This window comes from Strix aluco, chromosome 10 (assembly GCF_031877795.1).
Source record: "Strix aluco isolate bStrAlu1 chromosome 10, bStrAlu1.hap1, whole genome shotgun sequence".
In the NCBI taxonomy this organism is placed as follows: Eukaryota; Metazoa; Chordata; class Aves; order Strigiformes; family Strigidae; genus Strix; species Strix aluco.
In genome coordinates, this window is record NC_133940.1 from 18,462,596 (window position 1) to 18,475,715 (window position 13,120).

Sequence of the window (13,120 nt, forward strand, 5' to 3'; positions counted from 1 at the left end):
CAGCAGCAACGCTGCTTCCTAGGGCAGCTGCAGCCTGTGTGCCGAGTGCTGCTGCCCGCACGTGCCAGGAGCCATCACAGACCCAGAAAGCCAACGACTACAAAGCACTGACATTTCAGCCTCAGTCTAAAGGGGTTCCAAAACATTTTGTCCTGTTTGACATTTAGGAACCACTCTTGGTTGGCATCTTTGCCAAATCTCAAGTAGCAGAGGGAGCCAGAAATACAAGAACATTAAGTGCTTCCTGGAAAGAAGAGAAAAAAAAAAAAGCATGCCAAAACAAACAAACCCCACACCCACAGCACACCCCTGAGTGACACTAACGGCTCCGCGCCCCAGTGGCCTCTGCCTTGGGACAGAGGAACAGCGGGGACAGGGACCCACAGCACACTGCCCAGCGATGCCACCGAAGAGGAACAAGGCAAAGGGCAGGTGAGGGGTGACACGCTGGCCTCGGCGCAGAGAGGGACCAGAGCTGCAGGGGGAGAAAACCACCAGGGCCTGGGAGAGACACCTTCACCAGGGGATGTGAATTGCTGTGTCCCAGCACTGGCACACGGTCACAGCGCAGCAGTGGCCCTGGGAGCAGCTCCTGGCCCCTCGCCCACCAGTGGGATGCCCTCTCCAGCACTCACCCTGCCAGCCCACGGGTGACCCTTCAGCCCTGCCAGTCCACGGAGGGTTTCGGTAGGCAGCTGCCAGCTCCCTTCCCGCAGCCACTGAGTGCCCCACTCGGGACCACCAGCCCCCCAGACCTCAGCCGAGGGAATTAAAGGCCAGCATTAATGAACGGCAGTCCTTGGGGCAGCGCGGCAAGCGGGATGCTCAGAGGCGGGGACGAGCCCCCACCCAGCCCCGAGGCCCCGCCAGCGCGGTGGTGGCGGGGGGGAGATGTCCCCGAAGCCCACCGCGCTGGGGGCAAAGGGAGCCGCCTCCCAGAACAAGGGATGGCCACCGCACCCGCAATCCCCTCCGGAACGCCCCGGGCCCCCCAGCAAGGCCCACGGCACCCCACAGAGCGGGGCCTCGTGGCGACGCCCTCCGGCAACCAGACCCCCGCCACCAGAGACGACCCCCCCACCCCTCCTCCCGGCGAGGCCCCCCGCCGGCCCAGGCCCGGAGGGGGCGGCCCAGGCCGTGCCGCCGGGCCAGACGGGGGGGCCGCGGGCGAGGTCGGCGGAGCCCCGCTCACCTGCAGGCCGGTGGGGGGCGGCGGCGCCCCCGGCAGCAGCCCCGGAGCGGCCCGGCCCGCACACAAAGCCGCGCAGGCACCGCCGGCGGGACGCCGCCGCCACGCCCCCTCCCCGCCGCGTCGACCAATCGGCGCCCGCACCTCCCCCCGGGCCCCGCCCCCGCGCCAATCGGAGCCTCGCCGGCCTCCCCCCGCCCCGGCCTCCCGGCCCGCGCGCCAGCCACCGCCCCGCCTCCCTCTCATCTGCATGCGACGCCCCGCCCCGCCCCGCCCCGCCCCGCCCCGCCCCGCCCCGCCCCCCTGTTCCCGGTGTCGGTACCTTCGGGCCGGTACTGCGCGATGATGGTCACCGTCTGCCCCGCCCGCTTCAGCGCCGCCGCCGCCTGCTCGTGGGTGGCGTTGCGGAGGTTCACGCCGTTCACCTGCCGGGACAGAGCAGCTCTGCTCGACCGGACCCACCGGGGCTCGCACCGACCGGGTCTGCCCTGCGCCCCGGCACCGCTGTCCCTGCGCCTGTACCGGTACCCGCGGTACACACACTCTCAGTGCCTCGTCACCCAGCCCGTGTCCACGGTACCGGTACCGACTGTACCGGCATCTCTAGTACCAGCATCCCCAGTACCTGCCCCAGGCCAGCCCGGGTGTTGGGGGTCCCCTCCACCGACCGGCGAGCAAGGACGCGGCCAGTCCCCGCTCTACAGCGGGACAGATCCTGGGCAGGCTGCTGATCCGATTCTACGCGCCCAGGAGCCACATCCACGGCAGGGCCCAGCCCCACTGAACCATGTCCCGGGTGGCAGGGGACAGGTGTCCTGCAGGCGCCTGCCCAGGGCTGTGGGAGGCTGTGAGGGGGCAGCGGGTGACCCCACCAACTCACCGAGAGGATGCGGTCTCCCCTCCGCAGCTCCCCGCTGAGGTCGGCAGGGCCTCCAGCCAGGATGAAGGACACGAAGATCCCCTCGCCATCTTCCCCGCCGACGATGTTGAAGCCCAGGCCGGTGGAGCCTTTGTGCAGGATGATTTTCCGGGGTTCCCTGGAAGCACAGACATGGGACAGGGAGACATAAGGGTGAGGAGCAGCAAAGCTGGTGACAGGGTCGGCCATGTGTGGGCTTCCCGGCACACCGGCAGGGCTGAAGTCACCCCGAGTGCGACCTGGCGTGACTCAGCCCTCGGCACCAAGGAGGCTGATAAACTGGGAGAGGTGCAGGCAGTTGCACAAGTGACATGAGACAGAGCACAAATGGAGATGGAGAGTCCACTGGGAAATCACACACAGAAACATCAGACTGTGAGGCAGCATCAGATGCCACGAGCCCAGGCATCGAGGACAGCACCACTGTGCCAGGAGAGGGGGATCAAGCCCCTTCACACCCATGCAAGCGTGCCTGCAACCCCACACACCCCCACGCCACAGGCCCTGCATGGCTCAACAGAAGTCCTAAATTTTTTGATGATGACTTAATTCTTTCACAGCTCAAACAATAGGCAGGCAAATGCAGGAAGACTGCCTGGCATTGCAAAAATCCTGCGCCACTTTTTGTCTAGGAAAAAAACAAGTCCGAGGGGAACAACGGCAGCTCCCAGCTCAAGTGTTGGATTAAAATAAGAAGGAATAAATGACGCCAGACAACTAGCACAGGCTGGCGGTGATTGTCAGCCAACACTACACTGGGGACCATCAGCACATCCGCTGCGGTGACTGGCTGGATCCTGGGTGCTCCGGCGGGTACTGCAAGGACCGAGGATCTGCCAGTGAGCTCAGCAGCCTGATCAACTCCACGCCTGCCAGGGAGCAGCGGGAGATCACTGGGACACAGTAGGAGAGATGCTGGAACCCCAGGCACAGCACTGGCTGAGGGCACCTGCAGTGGACCCTAAAATTCTGGCAGACTTGTGCTAAGGGGACTCTGGGGGGCTGGGGGGGGGGCAGCCCAGCTGCCCCCCCAGCTGCTGGCGACAGCCAGGGAAGGAGCGGGGCTCAGGTGGCATGAGCGGAGCAGGGACCCAGGGGAATAACGTTTGGCTGAGCAGACAGCATGAAGCCCTGCAGCCTGTCAGCGTGCTCCCAGGCCACTTGTGCAAGAAAACATCTTCTTCAGCCCCCCAGGCCAGGCTGGAGCATCACTGCCATCAGCTGGGTGGATGGGGGAAGATTTTAGTGCTTTCATGGATGCAGGCATCAGGATTTACCTCCAGGGACATGTGCCAGCACCCCAGGAAAAGTCTCCCACCATCCTTTCCTCCAGGGGAATCCTGATGGGCTGAATGTCACTTAGCTCCAGGCAACCACCTTATAAGGAGCAATAGAGCAGGAGGCGGACAGACAGAAGTGCAGGATGCCTTGCAAGAAGGTTTTGGTGGGCTCCTGCCCTGCCCAGACCCTGGGCTCAGCACAGCCTGACCCTCCTGGCTCTCCCATCTGCTCCTCTCCCCATCCCCGTGCCTCCCACCAGGCACAGCGGCATCCCGGTCCCCTACCTCTGGTCACACTTGCTCCTGTGGCCTCGCCACTGCCTGGAAGGGGACAGGGACGACTGTCCCCCGTAGGACATGGACGACGACACATTGACGGTGAACATTGCGGCGTGGCAGGCTCTGCTAGCAGCGCCAGCCAGGAGGCGTGAGGGGCAGGAATGTTCTGAATGCTCTGCGCCACGGCTGCCCAGCGCTGCCTGTCTCTGCCTCTTGACGGCTGCAGGGCCGGCGGCTTCCCCGACCAGCACACAGGGTTTTTTATGGAAGCACTGAAAGGACACAGCCTTCCCTCTGCTAGACCCTACAGGCTTAACTCCTTCCTGCCCCTGCAGGCATGGACAGAACAGCCCCGACAGGGGGGAGCACCCAAGTGAGGGCAAATTTGCCGCCCGTCTCCCTGTGCCTGCAGCTCCACACACACCATGCATCACCACAGGCCCTTGCCTTCAAACGCAGAGGTACAGCAGAGTTGTAACTCCAGCTATGTATTTCTGATGGGGCAGAGGCTGAATCTACCTTGTGACCTTCAGAAAATACCTGCTTTATCCTTATGGCCTTTGGATGTGTTCAAGTTCTGAGCTAAGTGGGGCTCAGGGCTCAGCTGGACCATAGTTTGAGGCTGGGATGCGCCGGGACCAGGAGGAGACCGGGTAAACACCATGGAAACGCCACTGGGGTCAAAAAAAGGCTCAACCCCAACTCCTCAGGATGCCACCAGTGCTTGGTTCGGGAGTAGCAGTTGTGAGGGGGCAGAGAGGGCTGCAGCCATCAGTGCCTCTGCAGCAAAGCTGTGCCTGGGGCTAGAGCTCTCCCAGGGGAAGAAATAGGTCAGATTTCTGGGTCTGCAGACCCTGCCTCCAACCAGCTGATGAACTTGCTTTGCCCCTTGGTTTTTGCCACTGCCCAAGCAGAGTGCAGGAACCACCACCCCAACTTGGCCTGGGGGTGAAGCATCCTCAGCATCAATGAGGACCAGTTTGGTGGAAGGTAGAGCAACACAACAGGAACCAAGGAGAGGAAATGAAGCCCCAGACAGGTACATCTCAGGTCTCAGTCATGACATGCACTCTCTGCTTCTGCCCTCATCCCGGGAGGCAGGGCACTGATCCTGCAGGCAGATCCCACGCTGGATGTTGCAGCGTTAACACTGGGATCTCAGCACAGAGTGACTGCAGGGATCCTGTGGGGCTGTGCCAGATGTTCTGATCCCCGTTCCTGGGTGCTGCAGGTCACGAGGATCACTGGAGCCATGTCCATGTCTGCAGCAGCACTTGTGCCCACAGAAAGGAAAGAGGCTTGATGCTAGATCCAGGCCAGGACCTCTGCTTGGGGAATGGCTGGCAGGAGCTTCCTGGGAGACAGCTGCTTTTTCAGGGGAGTCGCTGCCTTTCCCCACCAGTGAGATGCATTTGGCCCATGCTGGTCCCAGTGCACAATCTTGGTGATGCATGAGCCAACAGACCCATGGCGGCAGCGATGAAGCTGTCCTGGTGGGGGGGTTGGTGATGCACATGAGGTTTTCAGCGCTGCCCTGGGCTGGATGGGGGAGGTGCTGAGCCCATGGCAGGCTGTGGATCTACTGGGGAGCAGGGGGCTGTGGCTGGGGACAGTGGCCCAGCGGTGTCAGCCTGTCTGCAGCAGGGCCCTCCGCAAGGCAGCACCATCCTCTAGTGGCCACCAGCACGTGCTGCACCGGGGCCACTGCCAAGCCACTGCCGAGCCACTGCCGAGCCATCGCCAGGCCATTGCCACTGGGCTATGTCCAGCCCGGACTGGGCTGCTCTCTCCGCTCTCTGGCCTGCAAATAAGGACGTTGGTGGGTGTAGGACACACTGGTAGGACTGGGGTCCCTGGCGAGAGACAGGTGGTGCATTTTCTGAGCGCTGTGGTGCAACGTAATGGCAGAAAGCACTGCTCCTGCATGTGGCATCATCCTCCAGTGCCCAACAGCACAGGACTTGCTACACCCGACGAGGACGCAGTGCCGGGAACAGGCTGTAGAACCGGCATCGCTGGTGCCAGGAGCAGGTGGGAGAGATGGGGCGCGGCCAGAGGCTGGTGTTGCACAGGTCATAGCGTGCAGAGGCACCCGGCTGCGGCCGAACACCAAGAAGCAAAAAATCCCCGTGGTGAAGGTGAGTGCAGCCACTCCCCGGGGGACAGCGGACCTGATGCTGGATGGCAAGTCAGGGTCTCCCGCTCTGGCATGTGCCAGCGTCCTGAATGGTACAATCCCAGCCGAGGCTGCAGCATCTTCCACTGCAAATGCAACCCTGAAACCAGCCTGCAACCCTGCTCCTAACCGCAGAGCCAGCCCTAAGCTTAACCCAAGAGTCGGTCCTAGGAATACAGCCTGAGCCCTACAGCCCTGGCCCTGGAGATACCAAACCAAGAGCAGGCTCAGCACTGGCTGTGAGGCTGTTGCAAGCAGAGGGAAAGCTGTGAGTCCAGGCAAGCAGAGCAGGACCAGCCGGATCTCGCTCTCCCATCCTCAGCATGAGGCTTTGGAAAAGTTTTACACCACGTTTAGGCTCAGAGCAATGTCTGCTTTGTGCTCCTCTTTATTTCCTGGGTTCAGGAAACAAACCTGCTTGTGCAGTGTAAATGACGCTAGTGGGGAAAAGGGGGCCATGCCAGGGCTGTGCAGGCTGTCAAGCCCAGGGCTGGCCACTGGTCAAATAGCACCTGGGTGCAGGTGAATGCCGGGCTCGGGGAGCACAAGAGGAGGAGCCCTACTTGTACCCAGACCTGTGTCCCCTCCGGCCCCTCACACCCAGCACAGCTCTGCTCGGGGACAGCCAGCTCACAGCCTGGGAGCCTGTGGTGCTGCTGGCACCGGATGGCAGTGTCAGGGCGGGGAACACCTTGTATTCCAGGGATTGTAAAACAAGTAGGAGAAAGAAGCTGAAATGCAGAAGTGTAAGGCTCGGGGAGGAGCAGGAGGGGAACAAGGAAGGGAGGATGCAACAAGCCAGGGAGTGACAGAGCAGGGATGATCTTGGAGGGGTAAGCATGGAGCTCACTGCGGGGGCCCCAAGCTTTGCACCATGCACCCACAAATGGGCTTTTGGCCGAGGCTCTACACTGGCAGCAGGGATGAGGCATCCAGGGAGGGAAAGAGAGGGAAGGAGAAGGAGCAGGGAATGGGGATGCTCATGCCTGGTACTCACCTGGTGAAGTCGTCATCCCCGATCATGTGCCGAGGGATGGGTGAGTACCGGGACGGAGTCACCTGGGGAGGGACTGGGTAGGCAGGCTTGCTCTCAACGCTGCCCAGGTAGCCCAAACTGGAGTTATGGCTTATGTGGTTGTCAGCCAAAGCTGAGAAGGCTGCAGGGGAGGAGAAGGACATCAGGAGCAGAAATCCATCCGCACCGCAGACATGGAGACCAGCCCAGCGTTGCCCGCTGCCCAGCACGCTCCGTCCCCCCCAGCTCTGCGGTGCCCCGGCTGCCGCACCAGCGGCTGGAGGCGTACGTACTGCTGGCGTAGTCGGGGGGCGCGTACATGTCGTTGAGGTGGATGTTGCCGGGCTTGGCCACTTTCAGGTACACCATGTCAGAGGTGTTCTTCAGGGCGGCCACCGCCTCCTCGTGCCGCACGTCCTGCAGGTTCGTGTTATTCACCTGCCGGAGGGAAGGGGCTGGGTGACACGGCTGCAGGCAGGAGGGCAGGAGCCAATGCAGCCCTGAGGGAGCAGAGCGGTTTTCCACAGAGTAGGTGTTGCAGTAGCTTTGGAGACAGTCCCATCTCCATGGGTTTGGCCCTCCTGCCTGCAGCCAGTGCTGCGCCTGCCCCTCCCACAGCCCCGTCCCAGTGGGGACCCTAGGGAAGGGGCATGGGGCTGTCGGAGCGAGGGGTGCTGGGGTTCAGGATCGGCATGGCAGAGACTGCCCGGCTTTTCCTCGTGACCGGCTGTGGGCATGGGGCTTACTGCGAGCAGCCGGTCCCCGATCTGCAGGCGTCCGTCCTTCTGGGCAGCACCTCCCTCGATGATCTTGGTGATGTAGATGCTGTTGTCCCCGGGGATGTGCTGGTTCCCGATGCCCCCTGCGATGCTGAACCCCAGGCCTGAGGGGGAGTGAGACGGCAGGTGAGGGGTGAGGGACAGACAGATAGACGGAGCTGCAGGCTGACATCACGGCCCCTCTGCCTCACCGTATTTCCCACCCTGCCCCAAACCCGGCAGGCAATAGGCCACCCCATTGCTGTGAGGGAACAGCCCAGCCACTGCGCACTGGCCGTGGGGCTATCCCACACCCCGTGCCCCATAGCATCCCGTGCTGCTGTGCCACCCTGCGGCATCCTGCACCGTGGCAGTGTCACTTTGCATCCCACAGCCCCCACGATGCTGCCTCACACCCCGTGGCATACCACACCGAGGGGCCACCCCACATCGTCCCGTGGGGCAGCGGGGCACCCTGGTCCTGCGAGCAGAGTGAGGGGTTCACCTTTGGGGCCCTTCATCAGGTTGACCTCCATGATGGTCTCTGGCGGGGGCTGCCGGCGGCGCACCACGAGCCGCACCACGGGGCCCGCTTCCTTCAGGGCCTCCACGGCTTTGCTGTGCACCACCTCGGAGACGTCCACGTCGTTCACCCGTAGCACACAGTCGTTCACCCTGAGGGCACAGGGTGGCCCTGAGCTCCCCTGGGGAACTGCCAGCCTGTGCCACCCTCCTCTGGACACCTCTGCCACCCTCCTTCGGCTGCACAGACCCTTGTGTGAAGGAGAGCTGCTCAAGCTGGCCAGATCCTGCCCTGCTGGGGTGAGAGTGGGGTCCCTCACGAAGGAGGAGGCAGCAGGGCTGGTCCCTACGGTGCAACCCTGGTGGAGATGGGAGATGAGGGGAAAGGCTGGATCCTGCTCTGGGCTGCAGGGGGAAGGATAGGAGCCAGAGCCTGGCGCAGGTCGGGGTGGAGGGGTGGCTGCGGACCAGAGGCTGGTGACAGGGGATCACAGGCATCCCTGCACTGAGGGGACTTGGCTATGGGGAAGGGACCAGGGGGAGTGCTGGGGACCATGGCAGGGGAGGGGGACAGGAGCTGTCTTGAGGGTCCCTGGGGAGAATCCTGATGGGACTGCTCCCCTGGCCCTGTACTCACCCTAGACGGCCATCCATGGCTGCTGCTCCCCCGGGGATGATTTTGGTGATGAAGATACCCGGGTCATCTGGAACATGGGGGTTGTCGATTCCTCCCGCTATGCTGAAGCCAAGGCCAGAGTTACCCTGCGGGAAATCAAACACCGCGTCTTTCCCCCGCAGGCAACCGCTTGCTGCTGGCCCTCCTGAAGCGCTTCCCCGCCAGCCACGGCTGCCCGGCGTGTGGGAGCCCTTACAGCATCTGTTGCGCCCCAGGGTGCCTGGCTCAGGGGGCAGAGGGATGCACGGCCAGAGGGGAGGCCGGCACTCATCAGCCAAGGCGCTCAGTGCAGCAGCGCGGAACACCGAACAGATGGAGTGGGAGAGTGGGAGCCGCCGAGGACCTCCCTCACCACCGCGTCTCCGCTGAGAGACTCTGAGGCAGGCAGTGAGCTGGGGGAATAGGGGGTGGTCCTTGGCGGAGAAAACCTCCCCTTGCTGGCTGCTCCCCAGGAGGAGACACCTATGCTGCAGCCTGCACGGAGCAGTGGGGCTCGTACTAGTCACCAGCATCCCACCCCTGCCGCCCTGCACCCTGGGATGCAGCCCCAGCAAGGAGCCAACTCAGGGACCAGCAGTGCTGATGTCAAAATATGCAGGATTGGGTGGAGGGGGCTGTCAGGATGGAGTGGGGTCTCCAGTTCTGCCTCCTCTTCCTCCTGGACATGCCTGGAGCATCACTTGAGCTTTGTTCTGCTGAAGTCTGCCCGGGGGGCATGCAGGAATCGTGCTGTGTCTCCAGCCCCATCCCAGCAGCATCCCAGGACGAGTGCCCATGGCCCTGTGCTGCCTCTCCCACTTGCAGGATCCCCTGCAATTAGTGACACACTCACAGGTGCTGCTTCCAGCTCCATGCTTGATGCAAGTGGACAATTCCTGCTTTTTCTGCTCCACTTTGAAAATCAGATGGCTCCTCACCTTGTTTTCTCATGGGGAAGAGCTGACACTTAGTCACATCCTATCATGCCACCTCTTTCGTACACAAACAGGCTTGGGCCAAGCACTCTCCTGGCTGCCCACGGCCCCAGTGCTCAGTGTTAGGTGATGGGGAGCTCTTCCCTTCTGGGGGACCTGTGGCCAGGAGGGCCACACTGGAGCTCAGACTCCCCAGCATCACTTAGCACTGGCTGCAGCTCACACTTCTGCCCAGCAGCTTGGGCTCAGCATCAGCTCTTGTGGCGACGCAGAGGTCTCCGCTATGACTTTATGCCACTCGTGACACAGCACATGGCATCTCCAAGAGCCACCAATGCCTGGCACTATGCGACACTCCCAGATGCTCTCCTGCCGGCTGGGATTTGGCCGGCACATGACAAGGAGGCACTCAATGGCGAAAGGTCTGAGGCCACTCTCCTTCCTCTAAGCTGGATGCTGGTTATCCCGAGCCCACTGAAACAAGCTGCTTACTGTCACTGGAGACCCAACCTGGCCCCAAGCAAGGCAGGTGAGACTGTGCAAAATGGTCTCCAGCCATTCATTGTGCCTGTCTATGGAAAGGTGCGCTCTGACACTAGGTACAAAACCTGGACATTATCCAGGTATTTATTTTTATTTTGATAAACCTTGAAATGGAGTTCAAGGGATTTCTTAGCTGTCATCGGGGTTGATGTAGATATGGGGGCAGCTCCTGCTGTGGACACACGTATGGTAGGTAAACCCAAAGCCACATCCCTCTGTGGGTGGTGTTTCCTCAGTTATTGCCCCCAAAACACTGCTGAATTTGCCCTTGTCTTTACAGGGACAAGGATTAATAACAGTGACAGACCAGCAATTTTAGGATACACTGAGGTCACCTGTGGGAGTCAAACACCCCAGCAAGAGGACAGTGTCATCCACAGGCACCAGGGTGCTTCTCCTGCAGTAAGACGGTGCTGTTGGATCCCACTGGGGACCAGGTGAAGGGGAAGGACCTGGGTATGGTCCATGCTGGCCCTGACTGACAAGCACTGAAATTCCCTCCTGGTTTCTCACTGCCTGAGTCCCACCGTCTGGGACTTTGAAATGGGGGGCAGCAATGAGTGCTGACTCTCTGTGTGACCCTGCCAGCTCCCCCGTGCTCCCGCTGGGGGATGAGGATGGCTGAAGAATCCCTGAAAACAAGGCTTTTGCCTCTAAATTGGGCCTGGAGTGAGAAGTGCTCAGCCCAAAAAGGAAGCATCCCCTGGGCTGGTTTCGTCAGGCACGCTGGGGAAGCAGTGGGTGAGGCGGCAGCCCCAGATAACCTTCCGTCCACCCACCTCTGTGATGCAGAGCCAAGGGGAGGAGGGAGATGACTAAAGGCAGAGAGGAACAGAATAACGAATGATGCGTCTTCCCCTGTGATGCCGGCCACGCGGCGAGGCTGAGCCACCCAGCGTAGCAGCGAGGAGGAGGCAAGGTGTGTCGTGGGGCACCGTGCGCAACCTCCCGCCTCAGCCATCCCCACTCATCAGGGCTGTGCCCACCTCTCAGAACAAACCTTGAGCCAGCTTCTCCTGCTCCCTCTCCATCCCTCCATCCCTGCCACTCCCTGGGTGCCAGCGGAAAGCCCTCCCTTCCCTGCACGGTGCCAGCTCACCCCTGGATAAGCCCCATCCACCGGGGTAGGTAATCTTAGCCACGGCTGGTGCGGCGCACGCCATCAGCTCTGCGTTGCCAACGGACAAGAAAAAGCTTGAGCAGAAACTCCCCCTGTTGTGGTCCGGTTACGAGAAGACCCGTCCTTGCTGCTTAGCATCCCCTGGCTGTGTACCCCAGAGCGATGGGGGCTCCCTGTGCCTGGCTGTGGGGTGTGCCTGCCCGCACGCCTGCACGAGCAGAGCTTCCTGGCACCTCCATCTTCCGGCAAAGGCAGTGACAAAGAGCCTCCCCCCGGCTCTGCGCTGGTGGGTTTGTGGGGGCGAGGGTGTGAATGAGGGAGGTGAGGGAGAGGCCTTCCTCCCTCCCTTCTGGAGGGGTCTGCGGGGGTGGGGGGGAGCAGCAAGCCCACCTCTCCCCATGCCAGGGGGGCTGTGCAGGGAAGGCAAGAGCAACACCCCCAAAAGCCTCTGGAGAGAGCAGGAGTGGAGAGCAATCTCTCTCCATCAGCTGGCGCGGGGATGCGGGGGGTGCCGGCTGCGCCAGTGGGAGGGCGAGTGGGAGGAGGCAGCAAAGACTGTTGGCAGGTGAGTAAAGAGCACTTACCCTTTCCAAGACGATCTCCTCGTATTTGAACATCCCATCGCTGCCATTCACCTGCGGAGAGGGAGACAGCGCGTTACGGCTCTGTGCCGGTCAAGGGGGATTTGCTTTTCCCCTCTGATAGCTGAATATTGAGAATCCAACCTAAAAGCTGCACCATCACTGCTGAAAAAACCTTAAACACAATCGCTCAAGCCTGCCCTGGAATTAAACTGTGCGCTGCTTTTCTTTCTGGGCATGAGCCAAAGCCCACTGACTTTAATGCACTTCAGCGCAAAGCCTTTATTCTCCCAGCTCATTTCTTGAGCCATGAAAAGGAACACAACCAAAGGCACAAAAAGAAATAACGCCTTTGTTCCACAGCATGTAATTAACCTCGGGAATTCACTGCTGCAGGAAGGAAAGAAAGGGGGCCGGTCTATTTAAAGGAAAAAAAAATAATGTCTGTACATAATAACATAATAAACACCTTTAGCAGCTTATATCTTCTAAATCTTTTAGTAGCATGACTGTGTTAACAGGGAATTCAGAATAATTTATTCTACCAAATTAGCTGGGTGCAAAGGAAACGAGGTATGAGAGTGGGGCACAGTAAGAGGGGAAAACATTGTGATGCCCTTGTATAAAAAAATGGTGTAGCCTGTCTCAGTGCTGTACACCATACTGATCTCCACTCTTAAAAGTCTCCCATACCCGGAGGGTCAAAGCAGGGCTCTAGGAAATGTAATGGCTTGAAACAAAAGGGATGCAACTGTGGGCTCTAAAATAGAAATGGTAAATGTACAGGTCAAAAACTTCCATTTTCCCCAAAAGCAGCAATGCACAGGAAAATAAGGTGGCAGTTTCACTCCAGGTCATCACGATCAGGCCATAAACAGCTGCTGAGATCTAAAATTTAGCAAGATTTGCAAAGCAATTAGCTATTGGAACATCTAGAGTTGTTACACTCAACAGCAACCGTTTTGGAGGGGACTGGACTCAACCTCACCATTTGAGTCACTCTGAGAAACAAGGGAGGGGATGCAGGCAAGTCAGCACAGCACGGCAGAGGTGGTGGGACCCAGGGCTCAGCAGGCAAATGCCTCTCCCATCATGCAGCCCTGCTTCTGCCTGTGGCCCCTGGACAATGTGCAGGGTTTCTCATGTGG

General features: G+C 60.5%; 1 protein-coding gene across 9 annotated transcripts in view; it reads right to left on the reverse strand.

Annotated features, from left to right (window-relative positions):
• The window catches only part of DLG3 (discs large MAGUK scaffold protein 3), a 78,829-nt gene that overhangs the window by 19,510 nt on the left and 46,199 nt on the right, over positions 1–13,120 (reverse strand). For 8 of the 9 annotated variants that reach the window (XM_074835606.1, XM_074835605.1, XM_074835607.1 and 5 more), the window contains 8 exons: positions 11,976–12,026; positions 8,776–8,900; positions 8,122–8,291; positions 7,605–7,741; positions 7,152–7,296; positions 6,841–7,000; positions 2,070–2,226; positions 1,512–1,614 (listed from right to left, as the gene is read on the reverse strand). In XM_074835606.1, the coding sequence (XP_074691707.1) occupies positions 1,512–1,614; positions 2,070–2,226; positions 6,841–7,000; positions 7,152–7,296; positions 7,605–7,741; positions 8,122–8,291; positions 8,776–8,900; positions 11,976–12,026 (1,048 nt within the window). Of the gene's footprint in view, positions 1–1,192; positions 1,279–1,511; positions 1,615–2,069; positions 2,227–6,840; positions 7,001–7,151; positions 7,297–7,604; positions 7,742–8,121; positions 8,292–8,775; positions 8,901–11,975; positions 12,027–13,120 lie in introns of those variants that run through there. The other variant, XM_074835612.1, reaches the window with a different exon arrangement.